Source organism: Jaculus jaculus, chromosome 12 (assembly GCF_020740685.1).
Source record: "Jaculus jaculus isolate mJacJac1 chromosome 12, mJacJac1.mat.Y.cur, whole genome shotgun sequence".
NCBI lineage: Eukaryota > Metazoa > Chordata > Mammalia > Rodentia > Dipodidae > Jaculus > Jaculus jaculus.
Genome location: NC_059113.1, coordinates 16,406,418 through 16,424,392, shown reverse-complemented (window position 1 = coordinate 16,424,392; position 17,975 = coordinate 16,406,418). Strand labels below are relative to the sequence as shown.

Genomic DNA, 17,975 nt, shown 5'->3' with positions numbered 1-17,975 from the left:
AATGCATAATAAACACAACTTCCCTATGTTTTAGCAATAGTTAGCTATGAAATATCATAAAAATATACTAATGGGGCTGGAGAGATGGCTAAGTGCTTGCAAAGCCTGACAGCCTGGGTTGAATTCCCCAGGACTCCTGCAAAGTCAGATGTGCAAAAGTGGCAAATGCATTTGGAGTTCATGTGCAGTAGCAGGATACCCTGGAGCCTGCCCAGTCTCTCTCTCTCTGTCTAAAATATATAAAATATTTAAAAAATACTCACAAAGTACCTAGCAATAATTTACTAATTTAAATAAAATTTTTCCTGAACTTATATAAGAAATTCTATGAGGTTGTACTGTAGGACACAGTAGAAAGTGTATGAAACTGAGGAACATGTGACTTCTTTAGCTTTTAAATTAATCACAAATTGCCAATTCTCACTTAAAAATCTCAGTACTTGAGCTGGAGAGATGGATGAGTGGTTAAATAAATAAAAATAGAATATTTAAAAAAGAGAAATAAAATCTCAATACTTAAATGGTAAGATTAATAAATAGATATATAGTGAGAGTTCACATTTGAGGGAAATTTATAGGTTGTTTTAAAATATTTTATTTTTATTTATTTATTAGAAAGAGGGAGGGGGAGAGAGAAAGAGAGTGAGAAGCAAACTCTGGATGCATGCGCCATCTTGTGCATCTGGTTTACATGGGCCCTAGGAAATCAAACCTGGGTCCTTTGGCTTTGCAGTCAAGTGCCGTAACTGCTAAGCCATCTCTTCAGCCCTCACAGGTTATTTTAATGTTATTGGTGCAACTAAAAACTTAATGACAAAAGTTTGATTCCCACCTCTTAACATAAATCAAAATAAATTCAAGAAGACATATAATTGGTATATGAATATCAAATACATTTTGAAAAATGAATCAATTAAAAATTTAAAATATTTATTTATGGGGTGAGAGAGAATGGAGACACCAGGGTCTCTAGCAGCTACAAACAAACTTCAGATGCATATGCCACTATGTGCATCTGGCTTACATGAGTTCTGGGGAGTTGAACCAGGGTCTTTGGACTTCACAGATTAGTGCCTTAATGTCTAAGTCATCTCTCCAGCCTGAATTAAATATTTTTATGCATCATAAGTAAAGTTCTGTTTTATTTTAGCTTTCTAAAATTTGGTGCTTAATGTTAGAAGTGTAATAAAAACTATAAAAAAAGTATATATTTATGACAAAAAATTGAAAAGTAAAAGAAAAATCATCAAAAATCATAGGTTACTTCCTGGCAAGGCAGCACTGCCCTTAATTTCACCACTAGAGAGACAGAGGTAGGAGGGTGACCACCCCTTGGAGGCCAGCCTGGGACTACAGAGTGAGTTCCAGGTCAGCCTGAGCTAGAGTGAAACCCTAATTTGAAAAAAAATCCATAGGTTACTATTTAATGTATCTTGTCGTGGGGAAGGATTACCTGTGAGCACAAAAGAAGGACATCGTAAGGGAAGCATGGGTGGATTTTAACTATGTACGCTTTCAAGGTTTGACTGTGTACTTGATGTCGATGGGCTTCCCACACCAGCTGCCATTCTATTTTTGTTTTTAATGCCATTCTTTTTTTTTTTTAATTTTTATTTATTTATTTGAGAGCGACAGACACAGAGAGAAGGACAGAGAGAGGGAGAGAGAGAGAATGGGCGCGCCAGGGCTTCCAGCCTCTGCAAACGAACTCCAGACGTGTGCGCCCCCTTGTGCATCTGGCTAACGTGGGACCTGGGGAACCGAGCCTCGAACCGGGGTCCTTAGGCTTCACAGGCAAGCGCTTAACCGCTAAGCCATCTCTCCAGCCCCATTTTTTGCTTTTAATGCAAGAAAGCAAGAGAAAGAGAGAGAGAGAGGGGGGGGGGGGGAGAGAGAGAGGGAGAGAGAGAGAGGGAGGGAATTGGCACCAGGGCCTACAGCCACTGCATTCAAACTCCAAATGCATGCGCCCCCTTGTGCTTATATGCGACCTTGCATGCAGGTGTCACCGTGCGTCTGGCTTATGTGGGACCTGGCGAGACGAACATAAGTCCTTAGACTTCCCAGGCAAGTGGTTTAACCACTAAGCCAACTCTCCAGCCATTTTCTCTTTGTTTGTTTGTTTGTTTTGAGGTAGGGTCTCATTCTAGTGCAGGCTGACCTGGAATTCACTATGTAATCCCAGGGTGGCCTAGAACTCATGGCGATACTCATACCTCTGCCTGAGATTAAAGACATGCACCACCATGCCCAGCCCAACAATTATAAATGTTTAATCCCCATCTGTGGCAGGAAATCAAAAAATGGGGTAACTGCTTCACCAGCCACCCTCTGGCTGTGGGTGGCTCTGTGACTTAGTCATAGCAAAGGAGACCTAAGGGTGTTTCTGGGAAAGGCTTTGTTTAGCTACACAAAGTGACAGGAGCTGCTGGTGCCTCTGTTCCCTTTGCTGTCTGAGTGCAATGTGTGCTGTGGTCGTTGCTGCACCAGACACCACCAAAGAGACTGTGCTCATGAGATGAAAGCTCAGTATGCAAAGGCTGGTGGGGCAAAGAGCAAAAGAACCAAGATTTGCGGTACCCAAGCTAACCTGGGCCTCTTGCTATGTGAGACAACACCCCTAGGTCCTTATTGCTTAAACACCTGAATCTCTTATTGTGTTACCTCCATTTAAAAAATATTTTAGGGCTGGAGAGATGGCTTAGTGGTTAAGGCACTTGCATGAGAAGTCTAAGGATCCAGGTTCTATTCTCCAGGTCCCACATAAGCCAGATGCACAAGATGGCACATGCATCTGGAGTTTGTTTGCAGTGGCTAGAGGCCCTGGCATGCCTATTTCTCTCTCTCTCTCTGTGTGTGTATAAAAAATAAATAAAAGCAAATCATTAAAAAATTTAATAAGATATTCTAAATGAAATACATCTATACATTTCCACAAAAAATGTTCACAAGTGAAATTAAAGGCAAAAGTTGCAGAAATATTTGATAAGATCATCCTGAATAAAAACAAATATTGCAATGCCCCAAAGATGTATACAGACCAAAAAAATATGAGAAATACTTTTCTCTGACTTGAAATTCACAAAACATAAATAAAATACAAATGAAGCCACCAAGGGACATTTCCAGCCTGTCACATTGGCAAATTTTTGAAATAAGAAAAATCAAGGGCTGAAGGACTTTAGAGTGAGGGCAGAAGGCAACTGTGGGCGTGTGGATTTAGTGTATCAAGAGGCCAGATTGTCAGGCTATGCCAGTACTGAAAAATGTATGGAGACTCTGATTCTGCAGTTGGCATCTTGGACTTTCTCTGAAGGAAGAATGGTAGTTGTGTGGAAAGTTACAGGCGTAACGATGCCCGTCGCAGTGTTATTTATAATGGTGAGAATCAGAAACAAAGGAAATGTTCAACAGAACGGTTAAATGATGCACACTATGAATAGTGAAAGGCATGCCAAAATTAATTGTTACTGTAGGAAAATACTGAATATTTGAGTGAGCCAAAATGTTACAAATCAGTACATAAGTTATACTCCCACTTACAGTGAAAGAAATGTACACAAGAGAAAGATTGGGGTCTGGAGACATGGCACAGTGGTTAAAGACACTTGCTTTCAAAGCCTGCTGGCAGGGTTCGATTCCCCAGTACCCACATACAGGCAGATGCACAAAATGACACATGCGTCTGGGGTTCATTTGCAGTGGCCGAAGGCCTTGGTGCACCCATACACTATCTTTACATTTCTCTCACTCTCTTCTCTCTCTGTTTGCAAGTAAATAATAAAGAAAAGTATGTTAAGGGGCTGGAGAGATGGCTTAGCCGTTCGGGTGCTTGCCTGTGAAGCCTAAGGACCCACCTTCCATTCCCAGGTACCCACCTAAGGCAGCTGCACAAGGTGGCTCATGCGTCTGGACTGCGTTTGCAGTGGCTAGAGGCCCTGGCACGCCCATTCTTTCTTTCCCACAAACTAATAAAGAAAATATTTTAAAAATATTTTATAAAGAAAGATTTGTAGACAGTCTACTCAAATCTTTGCAGTAGTCACTCATGGCAATGCTATTTTTATTTTTGGTGTTGACATAATTCTGCTATAAGCACACACTACCTTTGCACAGAAAGTGTAATAAAAGGGGGTTCTAGTGAACTTTAGTTCTATGGGAAGGAAGGACCATTGCAAACTCTCTGACTCCCACTCACCTTCCTGTAGCCTGTGTGCTCGCCCTCCTCGGGTTCTCAAGGCTTCAGCGTCCCCACGGTCCCCGACTTCGTTGACCACGCGCAGCGAGGACAGCGCAGCTCCCGGGCGGGCGCTGGTCTCGGGAGACCCGGCCAGGAGCTATGGGAGAGCCCCGTCTCTTCCTCCTCGCGCTCTGTAAGTGGGGTTTGTCGTCCTCAGAGATCACAACACGGAAGGAAGGACCTTTGTAGAGCTGCGTGCGGGTCTCCTGCGATTCCCTGGAGAGCAGCCAGATCCCAGCAGGTCCCGGGTCTGCAGCCCAGAGCGCCTTCGCGCTCAGTCCCTGTGCGCTGGGGATGTCACGTCCCTGCCAAGAGACGTGCCACTGGCTCGGTCCATCTGCGGACACCAAATTCCAAAGCACTTTCCGAGATGGGACCCTGTGCCCGACACATTATAGATAATGTACAGATAGTACGTATTGAATTGGTTCTTTCTCCCAGTCCCCTGCTGTCACCTCCAAACCAGACCGCGTCCCTGGCACCCCATCTCCCTCCTCCCCAGAGACGAGTTCGGGAGTGGGGGGGGGGGGAGAAACGAGACAGAGAAAGGCCACTGGGTGAACCGGACCTCACACCAGCCCAAGAAGCGGGTCAGAACTTCTGCTTCCAGAGCTCGCAGGCCAGGGAGATAGAAAACGTCCCCAGGAGAGACTCGAGAATTCACAAGGACCCAGTGTCTACAGAGAACAAATGCCACCAGGAGCAGAGCAGATGGGAAGGATACATGCACCGAATAACTAGTAGGTGCCAGATGCTTCTGTCCCAAGCTGTCTCCTGACCAAGCTCAGGGCGTCCACACCAGGAGAGGAGTCAGATCAAGTCAAACGCTGACCTGGGTCTGAGGACATCAAAGCTCCTTCCAGGTTTCTCCATCCTGCGGCCTCGAGGTCTGGGAATGCTTGAGGCCAGCAAACTTGCCCTGGTTCCGACCTATGCAAAGGGCCTGGGGTGAGAGGTTTCTCCGCGGCTGCGCAGCACCCCCTATGTGACAAATTCAGCATTGCCCTAAACCCTGCTCTATCTGCCAAGTCCTGTGACCCGCTTCTGCTCTCTTTCTGGAACGCAGTGGAAGTGGCCCGGTGTGTCACCTCTGCTAAGAGCGGGTCAGAGTTGTTCAGCCAGGCCCTGAGGGTTGGTGTTCAGCCTTGAAGGTCCCTGCCCCTAGGTGAGGGACCAGAGCAGAAATGATAGTGGGGGTTGCTTTGACAGAAGTGGAATTTCTAGGCCTTGGTTGAAGTTTGAGGAGAGCCCCCCTTCAAAAGTCCAGTCCACGCCATCTGGAGTCCATACAGTTTGCACATTTCGCTTCCCTATTTCCCAAGGTGTGTGGTGTGGATGGAGGTGATGGTGGTGTGTGTGTGAGATCTCTGGTGTCATGGTAGCTTCTCTCCTCTCTTTCCCTCACTCCCTCACTCTCTCCCCCCACCACATGCCTGCAGGGGGAGCATTAGGAAGACAAGTGCACCCCTGGGAAGAAAGTTGGATCTGAAAGCCAAGGAGTGGGGAGTTGGAGTAAAAGGTGGCCCAAGGAAGCTTCTTGTGGGAGACTTCTGTCATCCCTAGGGGGACCAGAGGAAGCCCATCCTTTGGGGCAGCCTCCCTGCCTATGCTGGGTGCTGTGTGCCTGCCATGCCAGGCGAGTGCGTATCTCAGTGTGTACGTGAGGGTACGTGTGAAACGTGGCAGAGTTGCGCTCCGCAAAACTATGAATAATCAACACATAGCTCACACCTCGGCCTGGAACCAGGAAGGAGCTGGGAGGTCCCGAGGGCTTTCCCCGGCCTGCTGGCAGGGGGCGGGGATTGCCCCGAGCCCGGGAATACTTCCGAACTGCTCCTTGCTAATCAAAAGGGAGCCGAGAAAACTGGAAAAATGAAAGAGAAGGGAAAGTCACTTTTAACTTTTTCCTGTTGGAGGCCTTCTGCTGGCCATCGCGAAGTATTGGAAGGCCAGTGTGTGGGGGGGTTGCTGCCCACTTGCCATCTCCCACACTCATTTTGCTCACCTGTAAAATGGGGCAAATAAATCCCATGTAAAGGCTGTGTTCAAATTCAAGGGTGCAAAAGCGTTGGCTGTGCCTAGCACCCCAAGATTAACTGGGTACCCCCTCCGCATCTGTTTGCTCATTCCTCCCTCTCAGTCCTACCTTGGGTGCAGACCTGCTCTAAAATGCCTTTTAACACTGGCCCACTTGTCCCCTTGTCGCTGCAGAAATGCCACCGCCTTCCTGCACTGGATCCTGGAAGAGGCTGCCACCCATCAGTTTTACTGCAGCTTGGCCCCAAGCAGGGACTTATCTGGCATGGCAGTCCACGACAATTGGGTCTGGGCATTAGAGGTCGAGCTGCCAGAGACCACCTGTGCCCTCACCACCAATGGCACGGCCAGCGCCAGCGCAGATGCAGCCGCCCCCATGCAGCCGTGGGAATCCATCTCGGGATCTTTCTGCTGTTTTGCTTGGACCTGGGCTCCTTGGTTCTTTGCCCTTAGAGTGAGGGAAGGGGGAGGAAGCATTTTTCTCCTGGGGGTGACTAAGGGACGAAGTAGCGAGCAAGAAAGGAAGAAGGAAGAAGAGGGTAAGGAGGATAAGATTTTCTGGAATTTGCACTTTTTAAGGTGGAGTGTAACATGCCTTTTTTTTGGGTAAATTCATTGCCGTGATCTGGCTGCCTTAGGCACTGTATCAAAGGTCTACAAAACTTTCCACCCCACCCAATAATATCTCTGTAGTGTTCTCACTGAAGTCTAAAGTACAACACGGAACCAGTCCACTTTTGACCCGACTGTCCTAGTCCATTGCGTGTGGATCACAGAGTCCTATGGGGCAGTTGTTCAACCCTCATGAATAGTTTATCTCCCCGGCCCTCTCCGAGGGATTTGCACATGTAGAATATGCAAATCTAATTTCCAGAAGAAAAAGGCCCAACTTGCAAGTTGGAGTGGGTTTGGGAGTTGTGGATTAAATATACAGCAGCGATCTAAGAGAAAGAAAAGGCATGCATTGGCAGTTGGACGAATAGAAAGATTCCAGCTTAAATAAAAACAACCGGCTCAAATTGGGGAAAAAAAAAATGTTGGTCCAAAGACAAGCTGTGGGGACCACTTCTTAATTTACACTGTCCCTGTCCATCGAATTCCCAGGTTCTAGTGCACAGTGTGTTTCTCCGCTGCCTTCACTCAGACGCTTTGGATGTGTGCATGCCTGGAGGCGAAGATGACGATGATGGTGCGTGTGTATCTCTCTCTGTGTGTGTGCTGACACTTCTAAATTCACCTAGGGACACTTTGGAAGAGCACATGTCCCTGGGAACACTTTTTTTTTTTTTTTTTTTAAAGGCGAATTTCAAACCGCTGACTTAGAAACAGGACATAGCGATCACGATGACCGGATCAGATACTGGGCAAACGCGCCTTAAAACCAATTCGGAGATGGGGTCATGTACCGATGCATTAAAACCCAAGCGAGAAGCTACCCCAAGTCCCGTGTTTTACAAGGGCGAACAATGGAAGTGACTGGTAAAAGGCTGAAGGCCAGTACCACGAATATCTCTCCGTGTGTGCCAATGGATCTGTATACATGAAGGTTCTGATGATGTGCTTGATTTTATTTTCCTCGAGGCTGGCTAAACGGAGCTCGCCAGTCGGAGGCAGAGCAGAGCGCGCGGGCTCGGCACCCCAGCCAGGCAGGGCTTCCCCGGGCCCAGGCGCAGCGCGCCAGCCCCGCTCCTGCGCGGCCGCGGGCAGGTTCTGAGTGGCAGGTTCCACGAGAGGAGAGCGTTGTTCCCGGGCAGCCGGAGGCGATGGAGACGGGGGCAATCCTCCGGGAGCAACCGCCGCCGAGCGCTCCAGCCTGACCCACCACCATTCCCACCACGCGGGCGGGCCCCTCGGCCGCCACCGGTTCCCGCAACACCTCTAGACGTAATTAAACCCAACTCCGTTGACCCACAGGCTCCTAGTTTCCCCAAGCGCCGCCCTGCAGGTCTCGGGGCCGCCTCCGCCTCCTCCTCCGCACTCCTGGGGGAACCCCATCTTAGCCTGGAGAGGGAACTTCTAGCCTCCGGGCTAGCCTCGCTGGGGACTTTGAGCAGTTCGTCCGTCCGCCAAGGGTCCCCAGTTTCCTGAGCCGCCAAAGAGAGGGTGCTCTACCCCGGTCCAAGTTCCGCACTCAAAGATCACCTCCCAGTGGGGCACCAGGGTCCCTGAACTCGCCCCCCGGGAGGAAGGAGGTGGGGCGCCGTGGGCGACGGCGTGATGTGGGTAGCAGCTGTTACTGGTGAGAAAAGTGGCGTCCGCGACCTTGGCTCTGCCCTTTAACCCAAGCCAATCCGAGCCTGGAGGTAGAGAGCCAGGGGTCCGGCTGGAGCCCACTGCAGACTGGCAGCCTGCCCGCGGGCGGCCTAGGCAGTTTTGCAGGTGTAGCCCATCAAAGTTGCCTTTGGAAAAAAACAAACCAAACCAAAGTCCAGCCTCGTCTGCACGTCTTAGAAGCGCATCGTCTTTTTCTCCACTGAAAAGCAGGAATCTTTGGCCCGGGGAGAAGCAAACCTCAGATGAGCAAGAGAAGGGGCAGAAGCTACTTGAGTTTCTGGGATTTATTTTAAAAACATCAACAAACAACAACAACAAAACAACAAAAAAGAGAGCAGGCCTAGGTAGAAGACTCTGGGTGATTTTTAGGTTTTTTTTTTTTCCAGGGGCCAAAATTATTCATGAAGTGCGTGTATAACAGAGAATCGCAAAGCTGAAACACACAGTAGTAGGTTTCATGCCTACAATTTCCCCTCCACCCTCCTCTTCTTTCTTCCCAACTACTTCTGGCTTTTACAACCCAGCCGTTCTACCTTCTGATACCCACCAGCCCTGCAAGGCTCCACTTAACCCTTCTAGTTTAACAAGGAAAAAAAAAATCCCAGGCTAGAGGCCTAGAGTTGGGGTACACGATCAACGCAACCCCGAGGCTCCTTTCCCACCAAATAAAGTCTCACAGTCCCCACCACACGGGGCTGTGCCGAGAGGACCCGCACCCCGACCCTGACTCCCCCACCAGCGCTGTTCCGGCCAGTCTTTGCAAGTAGAGCCCACTTGGAGGGAGAGATGAGATCCCGCCCGCGCTGTCTGGAAATCACGCAGTTTGCCCCTTGGGGGTGAGGTGACGCTCTCGGGTCCCTTTCTTTGGAGAGTGGCCTTCTCTGTAAGCTCAAGCTTCTTGTTCACCCAGGCAAAATGAGATGCCAAGGCGCCGTGTCCTCTAGTGGCAAACGGTCGCAGTTCATTTGTGAGCGCTCACCTGAACCTGAGGCATCGGGTCAGCTGACGCACAGATCCGAGTCCTAAGAGGGAGAAGGTCTCCCGATTGAAATCCGGGCGCTCGCCAGCCAGTGCCCGGTGCGCAGCGCGCCCCGCGGCTCCCGGCGCAGACGCTCCTAGCGAGGAGCGGTTGGTTGATTGTCGCCTCCACGGCAGATGGTCTTTGAGTACAGATTTGCTCATTGTCTCCAAATCGGTCCGCGCGCCGGCGTTCTAGATTGCAGCAGGCAGATCTGTGCGCAGGACAGGACACAAAAGCACAGGAAAGAAAACAGCACCCAGCCGGGAGGATTTTTTTTTTTTTTAATAGGCACCGCGAGCTGCCCAACGCAGTTACAAAGCCGTCTAGAGTTTCAGCCGTCCCGGGGCGCTGCCGCCGCCTCCCGGCCACCGGCCCGCAGTGGACATAGTTTCCCTCGCTCTCCGCTGCGCCTCTTGGCCGGCACCTCCTCCCCGGGGGTCTCAGGACCTGGGGAGAGGGAATCTGGGGGGGTTCCCCGGAGTGGGCCTGTCCAATCCCACTCGGCTTGTCAGGAACTGTCAGCACCCTGTCATGTGCTTGGATGTCACTCCGGCCCGGGAGTAGTTTCCAAAGCTCTGCCACTGGCGACTGTTTTTTCCCCCCTACACTATTTATTTGCCCAGTAAGCCTTGCCCCACTCCCGCTTTCCTCTTCCCGCCCCACCCCCCCGCCCCCGAGGTAGGGTCTCACTCTAGCCCTGGATGACCTGGAATTCACTATGTCGTCTCAGGGTGGCCTCGAACTCACGGCGATCATCCCACACCTCTGCCTCCCAAGTGCAGGGAACGAAAGGCGGGCGCCACCACGCCCGGCCAGTCTGCTCTTCTTGCAAAAACTTGTAACGCACACAACACAATCTCAAGGTCCCCGCGTCACTCCGCGACACTTAGGAGAGGGAGAGGAGAGAGAGAGACGTACAGGAGACCGATGCCCTCTCTGCACGGGAACCTGCTGCGGTCACACGCTGCGCAAAGCGCGCACAACAGGTCCAGACCCCGGAAACGGATCTGCCTTCCCCGCAGGCTGCAAACTCCCGCATCCCAGAGGCCGGCCAGGCTCCCGGGCTCCCCGCCCGCGCCCGCACCGAGCCCGAGTCGGGTTAACCCTGCGTCAGTGTAGAGTTAGGGGAGGTGGTTGCCCCCCGCCCCCAAATCCCAGGCACGCCAGGCACACGGGGTCCCGGCCAGGACTCGCGGGGGGCAGCAGGCAGTCCCCTTTCACCTCCCGGACTCCCCGGCCACGCAGAGCGTAGCGAGCGCCGCGGGAGGACGTCAGCCTGGCTGCCGCAGCGTCGGCCAATCCCGAGCGCCCATGCAAATGAGGCTCCTTATCGGGCCTTGGCTCCGCCTCCGGCGGCCGGGGGGCTGGAGTAACCATTCATGGGGCCCGCGCTCGGCTGCAGCCCGGCTCCGCGGCGCTCGCTGCTACCGCCTCCCCTCGGCTTGGGATCTTCCTTTTACAACTGATCCTGTTGGGGATTTATATATATATATATATATATATATTTTTTTTTTTCTTTTCCAAATTGGAACGGTGGGGAGGAGGAGCAGGGAGGGGGAGCCGGGAGGAAAGGGGAGAGATTAGGCAGCTATCTATCTCCTCCTGTTTCTCCCAGAACAGGTGATGCTTTCCAAATTGTGACCACTTTTCTGGAAGCAGCCTTGCAGCTGGAAAGATGCGAGCGACCTAGGGTGGAGGCCCTGAGGCGGCAGATCTGAACCTGCGGAGGGAGGACAAAACAAAACAAAACAAAACAAACAAAACAAAACAAAACAAAACAACAACAACAAAAACCTCCCCTAAACTTTGACGACATCACTCAGCGCACCTTGCGCGCGAAGCCAAGGACCGGTTGTCTTCTTTCCGAGCGAGACCAAACTTCGACGCTTCGAGTCCCCTGCTCGGATTGCTTCGGCGAACACGGTTGATTGGCAGCGTCGCAAACAAGGCAGGACTGTGGTGTTGTCAAAAGCCATTCTATTATTATTATTATTATTATCATTTTTTAAGGCGACGGTAGAGACAGGATCAGACTTTTTTTTTAAATGTTTGGGATCCAGGATACTTTAGGAAGAGGGCCAGCTCTGAAAGAGAAATCGCTGGGCGCCGAGATGGATTCGGTCAGGTCCTGGGTCCGGAACGTCGGCGTGGTGGATGCCAACGTCGCGGCGCAGAGGTAACCAGACCGCAGCACAAGTTGTGATGCTTTGAAACCCCCCCCCTCTCTCGCTTGTCTGTGTGTATCTATCTCCCCGCGTGCCCCTTGCTCCGCATCTCTCTCCTTTTCTCTCTGTCTCCATCTGTCGCTCAGGCCATGCGCACTGGGGTTTCTCCCTCGGGCGGGCAGGTCGCTGCGGTCAGGGGGACAGTTACCCCGCAGCCGAGCATTGGAGTTTTTGAACTGCTGGGGTGTGTTCATTTGTGCTTGTCCTCCGATCCTTCCCCCACGGCCCACTGTTTGAGACCCCCTCCCCAAATTAATATATATATAAAGTACCACCGGAGCCTCGTAGCTCAGCGGGGTTATCCCTGCGAGGTGGCCTGGGCCCCCAGCGGCGCGCGAGGACCGGAGCTGGAAGCCTGGGCGGAGTAGCAGAACCGGCTTCCCAGGTCATTCCCAAGTCTCCCCGTCCCGCCTTCGAGCATCTCTGCTCCCGCATCTTCCCGAAGGCTCCGAGAGACCCGGAGCCCAGCGGCCAGATGGTGGCGGCGGCGAGAGGAGCCGGAGAGGACCGAGCAGCTGCCGGGGTCTGGGTGTGTGTGGGGGGGGGGGGGAGGGAGAGGAGAAGGCAAGGCGGCTGGGAGAACCGACTGGCAGCTCGAGGAATGTGGGGGACTGGCAGCGGGGTCAGGAAGAGTGGCCCAGAGACGGGGAGAAAAATTAAAAGAGGAAAAACGGAGCCACAGTTGAAGTCGCCGGAGGAAGAGATACCCGTCGCCAAACAGCCCCGGGGATGACCAGCCTCCAATTGTGCGGGTTTCTAAAGTTGACTTTATTTCTGAGCATCGCTGTGCTGCGATGGCAAACACAGCTCCAGGTGGTACCCTAGGTTGGCATCCCGGTCCTCCTTGCCCCGTCATCACTTCTGAGCTGGGGATTTGTGGCCTTCTCGTCTCCGTCTCCGAGAGAAAGCCTTGTTACTCTCAAAGAACCGCAAACTTCTTCCACGACTTGTCTCCTGGCCCTCCGCGCGCCTAGCCATCCTCCTTAAGTCTGGACATCACCCCTTTACCAGAGGAGTCACATCTCCAGGTGTCCCGGGTAGAGCGAACGGGTCGCCACCCGCGAAGGAGTAGAGGCGCAAGTCACAGGCCCGGGGTGACGGCGGTGCCGGTGCGCGGGAACAGGGGCGCACGAGGGTCCCTGCGGCATCCGGAGGGCGCGCGGCAGATGCGGGCTGCGCGCGGCGGTCCAGGGGCCCGGCCCTGCGGGAAACCGAGGCAGAGAACTTAGGACCCTCTAGTAGGCTCTGCGGCCCGCGGCGCCGATTCCTGAGCCTGGCTCCGTAAAGACGCCACCGCCACTACCCTGTTTTTTCCCCCCCGGAATCAAATACTTTGCTAAAGTTGGAACCCAGAGTGGGAGTTGGGCGGACTCTGGCCAAATATGTTAACACCATTGCAAAGAGCGAAAGCGCTTGTTCTAAGGACAGGAGTCAGCAAGACCTCAGCGCCGCCGGGCAGCCCTCGCCATCTGTGCCTCTCGCCTGCGCCCCAAGTTTTCAGTTCAGTGTGCTCTGATGTTGAATTAAGCAGTAGCCAGAGAGGTAGGCAGGGCGACACGCAAGGCTCTGAAGGGCACCTCTGGTGGGAAGTGGTGGCGGTGGGGGACTCCAGCTCGGCTTTGCTGGGCTCAGCGGCTTGGACTTGGGGCTGCCCAAGAAAGCACAGAGCGCGGGTCGCCCAGGTCTCAACGTCGGGGACGCAGTCTGCCTCTTAACATTTTGGCTTTGGGGGAGAATTTCCCCAAAGTCACGTCCTCCACAGTGACCCGCTATCCCCAGTGACTGTAATGGGGGTTCTGCCGTGCCACTGTCCTGGATGTAAGTTTTCCAAAGAGTTCAGGAAGCCGTGGGGTGAGAAGCCCCAAGGACCAGACTGGAGCTCAGGGCTTCCCTCGCGGCCGCTAGTCATAGACAGTGACCCGGGTTGAGTGACTCCGAGAAGATAACCTGAAGGGTCTCTGGTTCAAATGCAAATTGAGGTGCTTATTCCCCTAAAGCCAGGTCCCCCCTCCCAAACCGCATTCTGGGGGTGTCACCTGAAGGAAAGGATGGAGCCAGGGACAGGACACAATCTGGCATCTGGGGCTTGGAAAGATCTCTGGATCTTGGAACAGACCTGGCCCTTCGGTTTCCAGTAAAGACCCGATAGCCAACAGCCTGGTGGAGACCAGATCACCCGGCCCAGGAACCTGGCCACAGACTTCAGCTCAGTGGCTATTGTGACTTCCCTAAGAAACGCTCCACTTCCTTAATCAGAATTGATATAGGGTCTCTCGGGTTCAAAACTGTGGATCCTAAGTTTGGGCCTTTGCCATTCTGCGATGTGGTGGGGCGCCAAGTTAGTAACTCGGCCTAATGCGTCTTTTCTCTCTGTCTTCTCCTGTGTTCTGTCTCCCTCTGGTCTCTTCCCACACAGCGGGGTCGCCCTGTCCCGTGCCCACTTTGAGAAGCAGCCTCCCTCTAACTTGAGGAAATCCAACTTCTTTCATTTTGTCCTGGCGCTCTACGACAGGCAGGGGCAGCCGGTAGAAATAGAGCGCACAGCCTTCGTGGACTTTGTGGAGAACGACAAAGTAAGCGGACCCCTGACCCCCCCCTCCACCCCAGGCCTAATAGCTCCCTCCTTGCAAAGCACTAAAGATTCCATCTGTCACTTGCGACATTTTTACACTGGCATCATCAGGGATGATAAATTGTGGTTTCTCAGCTCCCCCCCTCGCGCGCCTCTAAAACGTTCGATTTTCAGCGCTCCTCCTCGAACCCCGCACTCCTGGAACCCCCCACTCCTGCAGGCTGCCGGACCGCAGTCGGCGGCGCGCACCCAGGCTTGGGGGTCTTTAGCAGCGCAGAGCAAATCTCCTTTGGACTAGACCCTAGTTAAAAAGCCTGTCCAACGCGGTATCTACCCTTCCCCAAGTTATTATTATTTACTATTATTATCTCACCTGCCAGCCAGGGCCGAATGGGTACGAGGTGGGAATGCTCTAGCCCAGCCTCAACCCAACTTCCCAGACAAGCCCCCCACCCCCCCACCCAAGCTGCTCAAGGCAGCGCCTCCTTCAACCTGGAGCCTGGGATATAGGGAGCTGGATTTGGTCTTAAAACGAGGGGCTTTTTTTTTTTTTTTTTTTTTTTAAGGGATATTTGTGATCAAAGGAAAGGGTTTTGAACTCTGGGATATTTTCAAGGTCCGTCTTGCACTTGCAACTCAGTCCTTGACCTCTGGGCCTGGATGCCAGGGTTTTGGCCCAATACTGCCCAGCGCTGCCCTTCCAAATGGCAGGTCCCTTCATTCTTCTGTGGAGAAAAGCCTAGGGGCTTGCAGAGGACGGAGGGAGGCAGATGGGTTGGGTGGGGCCTGTTTAAAGGCAGCATGGAAGCCGTGTCTGGCTGTCATGACTGAGTGTGGGGGTGGGTGGGGGGGAGAGAGAGGACGACTTCTGAGGACATTTTTAAGGGGTGAGAGATGATTGTTTGGGGAGAGTCAAGTGGTTGTAAGCCTTGGCGAATTTCCCAAGGCGGCCAGTGAAGGAGAAATGCTGTAGCCCTTTGACCCAGGCTCGGTACAGGAGTTTGCTGCAGGTGGCAAGAGGGGCCATTCGGGGGTGGCATCCTTTCCAGTTTCCAGGACTGCAAAGCAAAGGAATGAATTTGCTGTCTTTTCAGGAGCAAGGCAACGAGAAGACCAACAATGGCACTCACTACAAGTTGCAGCTACTTTACAGCAACGGTAAGGCCTTACCAGCGCGGGGGGGCTGGCGCACACACTCAGCTTTCGAAGGCAGGACAGTTGCTAAGGTCCTTAGCAGCCACCTCTGGGCTGGACTGGGGAGGGGTTTGTTGGGGCTGGTCATTGAAGGAAGGTGTCTGACTCCAGGGAGGCTTAGCCTCTATGCCTGTAAGCCAGGACTGGATGCTGGGGGCATGACCCCAGGGCAGGGCCAGGACTGGGGTGGGAGAAGGGCTTTGCCATCCCTTGATTACTGCCTGTCCTCCACCCCTACAGGTGTCCGCACGGAGCAGGACCTCTATGTCAGGCTCATAGACTCAGTCACCAAGCAGGTGAGCCCAGGGGGAGGGCTGTCTTTGTCCTGCCACCCCCACACAGGCTGTGCGTGGCCTCCCACTTCCTGCATGACTTCTTAGATTAGACTTCAGTCTCCATTATGGTTTACCCTGAAAAAAATATATTTTAGTTTTTTATTGACAACTTCTATACTTACAGGCAATAAACCATGATATTTCCCTCCCCACCTCCATTACCCCCTTCAACTCCGCTCCATCCTATCAGCTCCCTCTCTCCATTTGAAAAGTTTTTTCTTTTTTTTAAATCACTTTCTCTAATTGTCCCGTTTCATCTGGCTTGGGATTTGGGGGATTGTGGGAGCAAGAAAAAGGGGGAGGATGAGAAGAAAAAAGCAATGATTGGGAGGTTCAACTCCCCCTCACTCCAATATTCTTTGTAAGAACTAAGGGGATACAACTCTGTATTAATTCTTCAGTTGGAATACAGACCACCATTCAGATTCTGACTTGTGGTAGGGATCTCCTCCTTAGGCAGTGAGGGGGAGCAGATTTTGTGCTTGTGCTGAAGTTCCCTCTTTGTGCTTCTGCCTCCCTTCCTGGCAGCCCATAGCTTATGAGGGGCAGAATAAGAATCCGGAGATGTGCCGAGTTCTGCTGACCCACGAGGTGATGTGCAGGTAAGATGCACCTTTTCATCGGATCTGGTTGGCCGAGCTGGGCAGGCAGCGCCCCCGTGGTCCTTGAGCACCCCCTTTCCAGACCTGTGGCTGATTGGTAGGAGCAAAGGTACCTGGTGGACTTGACCCCATAGGACTGGGAATGCAAACCCAGAAGATTCAAGCTCCCACCCTTGGCATTGCAGGGAGTTTTCTTCCACAAGGTGGAAAATCTCAGCTGTTGCTGAGCCCTGAAGTTCTGAGTGAACAACTCTATTTGGGCGGAACAGCTCGTGGCCCTGGATTGCCTCAGCTCCTAGACATGTCCTTGATGCAAGCGCGTTTCTTTACTTCCCCCAAAGTAGCTTCTCCTATGAACTTGCAAATTCACATGGGGGGCATTTCTTAGGCAAGCAGGAACCAGGGGATAAAAGACTATGCCTCTCACCAGTGGGTAGAAGGACAGGGTGAGGCTTGAGCCTGGAAAGTCTGGTGACCCCAGAAAGTTTGATTCTGGGGGTCATATTGTGAGAAACAAAGCCTACTTGAATTACTGCTCTTTTCCCATCTACCTTCTGTCAGATTCATTCCATTTTATTTTTAATTATTTATTTTATTTATTTGAAAGAGAGAGGGAGAGAGAGATAATTGGTGTACCAGGGCCTTCAGCCTCTGTAAATGGACTCCAGACACATGTACCACCTTGTGCATCTGGCTTACATGGGTCCTGGGGAATTGAACCTGGGTCCTTTAGCTTTGCAGGCAGACACCTTAACCACTAAGCCATCTCCCCAGTCCAGATTCGTTCCATTTTGCTGTGTACATTGCTTCCTTTCTTCTACTTTAGCAGTTGAAAAAAGAGAAAAGAAAGGGAGAGAAGACACTTATTCTTTCCATGAATGTGTTTTTGAGTGTCTAGTGTATGCTATGTTAGGACTGACTGGGTGTTGATGACACCTCCATGAATCTGAGAATACATAGGGAGGAGACTCTGGAAGAATGTACTCATTTTACTATAAATATGTACAAGTCTATTCCACACACACATTCCCCCCACCCAAACTGTAATTGAAGGGGAAAACCTTGTTTCTTCTTGCTCTGTTCTGGTTTGAGTATGTGTTTTCCCTACTTCAGACCTGGTAGTTTTGGGTCCTCATGGACCATCTGATTTAGTGCGGACTTTTTTTTTTAATGGGCAGCTCCCTGAAGCCCTATCTCCCTCCTCAAGCCAGCCAGGAAGAAATCATAACAATCAGACATGTTTGCTTAGGTTTGGCCAAGGCAAAGTTGAAGCCTGCCAGTGGCCTCAACCAAAGTGGACTGAGGTTCCAATGTGCTTGAATAGCTTGGCTAAGGCCTGAGTGGTAGAAACCCATTCCATTTATGCCAGGGCACCTCAATAGATTTGTTCTGAAAAAAAAAAAAATAGGATTCCAAGATGTACTTGCCTGGAACACCTAGATTACATAGTCAGCATGCTTTGGTTTGGTTGGCTA

At 51.8% G+C, this 17,975-nt stretch overlaps 1 protein-coding gene across 1 annotated transcript in view; it reads left to right on the top strand.

The window, feature by feature from the left end:
* The first annotated feature begins 11,603 nt into the window (after positions 1-11,603).
* Positions 11,604-17,975, top strand: part of Ebf2 (EBF transcription factor 2) — a 248,011-nt gene continuing 241,639 nt past the window's right edge. Inside the window, exons 1-5 of the mRNA XM_004665826.2 lie at positions 11,604-11,748; positions 14,214-14,370; positions 15,464-15,527; positions 15,804-15,859; positions 16,427-16,500. Coding sequence (XP_004665883.1) covers positions 11,618-11,748; positions 14,214-14,370; positions 15,464-15,527; positions 15,804-15,859; positions 16,427-16,500 — 482 coding nt within the window. The 5' untranslated portion in view covers positions 11,604-11,617. The remainder of the gene's footprint in view (positions 11,749-14,213; positions 14,371-15,463; positions 15,528-15,803; positions 15,860-16,426; positions 16,501-17,975) is intronic.